The sequence below is a fragment of the Arachis ipaensis genome, chromosome B10 (genome assembly GCF_000816755.2).
Source record: "Arachis ipaensis cultivar K30076 chromosome B10, Araip1.1, whole genome shotgun sequence".
NCBI classification, from domain to species: domain Eukaryota; kingdom Viridiplantae; phylum Streptophyta; class Magnoliopsida; order Fabales; family Fabaceae; genus Arachis; species Arachis ipaensis.
The window spans coordinates 110,846,860-110,848,348 of NC_029794.2; the positions used below are offsets into that span (position 1 = coordinate 110,846,860).

The 1,489-nt window shown below is 33.1% G+C and overlaps 1 protein-coding gene across 1 annotated transcript in view; it reads right to left on the reverse strand.

Moving 5' to 3' along the window:
- LOC107620912 (BTB/POZ domain-containing protein NPY1-like) overlaps nt 1-878 on the reverse strand; it is a 3,925-nt gene extending 3,047 nt beyond the window's left edge. Inside the window, exons 1-2 of the mRNA XM_021113941.1 lie at nt 495-878; nt 275-342 (exon numbers count right to left, since the gene is read on the reverse strand). Coding sequence (XP_020969600.1) covers nt 275-342; nt 495-602 — 176 coding nt within the window. The 5' untranslated portion in view covers nt 603-878. The remainder of the gene's footprint in view (nt 1-274; nt 343-494) is intronic.

Genomic DNA, 1,489 nt, shown 5'->3' on the forward strand with positions numbered 1-1,489 from the left:
CTCTCTCTCTCTCTCTCTCTCTCTCTCTTGTTAACATTAGTTAAGTAACTAGAGTGGAATATAAAGGGTATGAACTTTTTGAAAGCATTATTAAAAAATGAATGTATAAGAATCTAAAACTACAGCAGCAACTGTTGTTGAATAATGCATGCAAATACGAAAAGACTGAACATTTTCAACTAATTAATGGTGGGGATACCGCTGAAGATTGAAGAATGCATGCATGGATGTGGATGACTTAATATAAAGAAGAAGGAAAATGAAAAGGAATGACCTGGTAGAGTGTCCACGAGCTTCAAGGGAATCAGGCTTGGAACCCAACTTCATAAACTTCATATTTTTCTTTTGAATATGAAAGCAAGCAGGTAAAGAGATAGATGATCACATAAATATAGCATGAAAAAGAGAAAATCCTTGCGGTGTTAACACAAGAGGGTAGCTACATATAGAGTTGGGCAGCAATAACTAACAATGCAGGGAGAGAAGAATGGTACCAAGAATGGGGAGACAAGGAGTATTGTTGCGTGGCGTGTTGGGGTAGCATTGCCAATTTGCCAATTGAATGTGGTTGTTGGTTTGTGGACGAGGAAGGTGGAATGCATTTATGTCATGTTTGAACAATGAATGATGTTATGCTAATGCTGGGAATGGAATATTAAGAAGAACAAGAAAGAAAGAAAGAAAGAAAGAAAGAAGAGAGGTGTGTAGTGTTTGGTGTTTGGTGTAATGTTATGAATGCTGTTTGTGTTGTGCAGAAGAAAATGGGGTCAGGGGTCACAGACTCAGACCATAATGAGTGGATTGATGCTTCTCTCTCTCTAACCTTTGCAGGCCTATACTTTGTAGAGTGAGCGACCACCACACCTACACACGATTCATCATCCTTCAATTTAACTCTGCTTTTGCTTTTTCATAAATGAGAAATGCAAGAGCATCAAAATTTATTATTTTTAGCTATTATTTAACTATCAAACTCAATTCTTTTAATTTAATTTGTTTAATCTCATAATCTAACAACATATTTTATCTCATACTATTAAATATTGATAGTTAAATAATGACAAAAAATAACAAATTTTGATGGTTTTCTAGCATTTCTCTTCATAAATAGCTCTCCTTACTCTCGAGATTATGCCACGTATAGTAGACTTTTAATTTCAATTGTAAATGTATCTATAGAGGAAAAACTAATGTTAATTACTATGAATAAACTAATTATTTTAGGAAAAACCTAACAAAAAGTGGGTACTGTCAATTGCTATTTAGCTCCAATGATGCATGTTAGGGCCAAAAGCCTATTACAAGATTCAGCATTGACGGATAAGTTTAGGTCCACATTAGGGAAATCATTGACCTGTGCTGTGCTATAGCAGCTAATATTAAATCAACAAATTAATTTTAAATTCTGCTAAGAATTGAATAGAAATACACACACAAAAATAAAATAAAATAAAAATAATAAAAGTATTTATAATTTAAATAAAAAAAT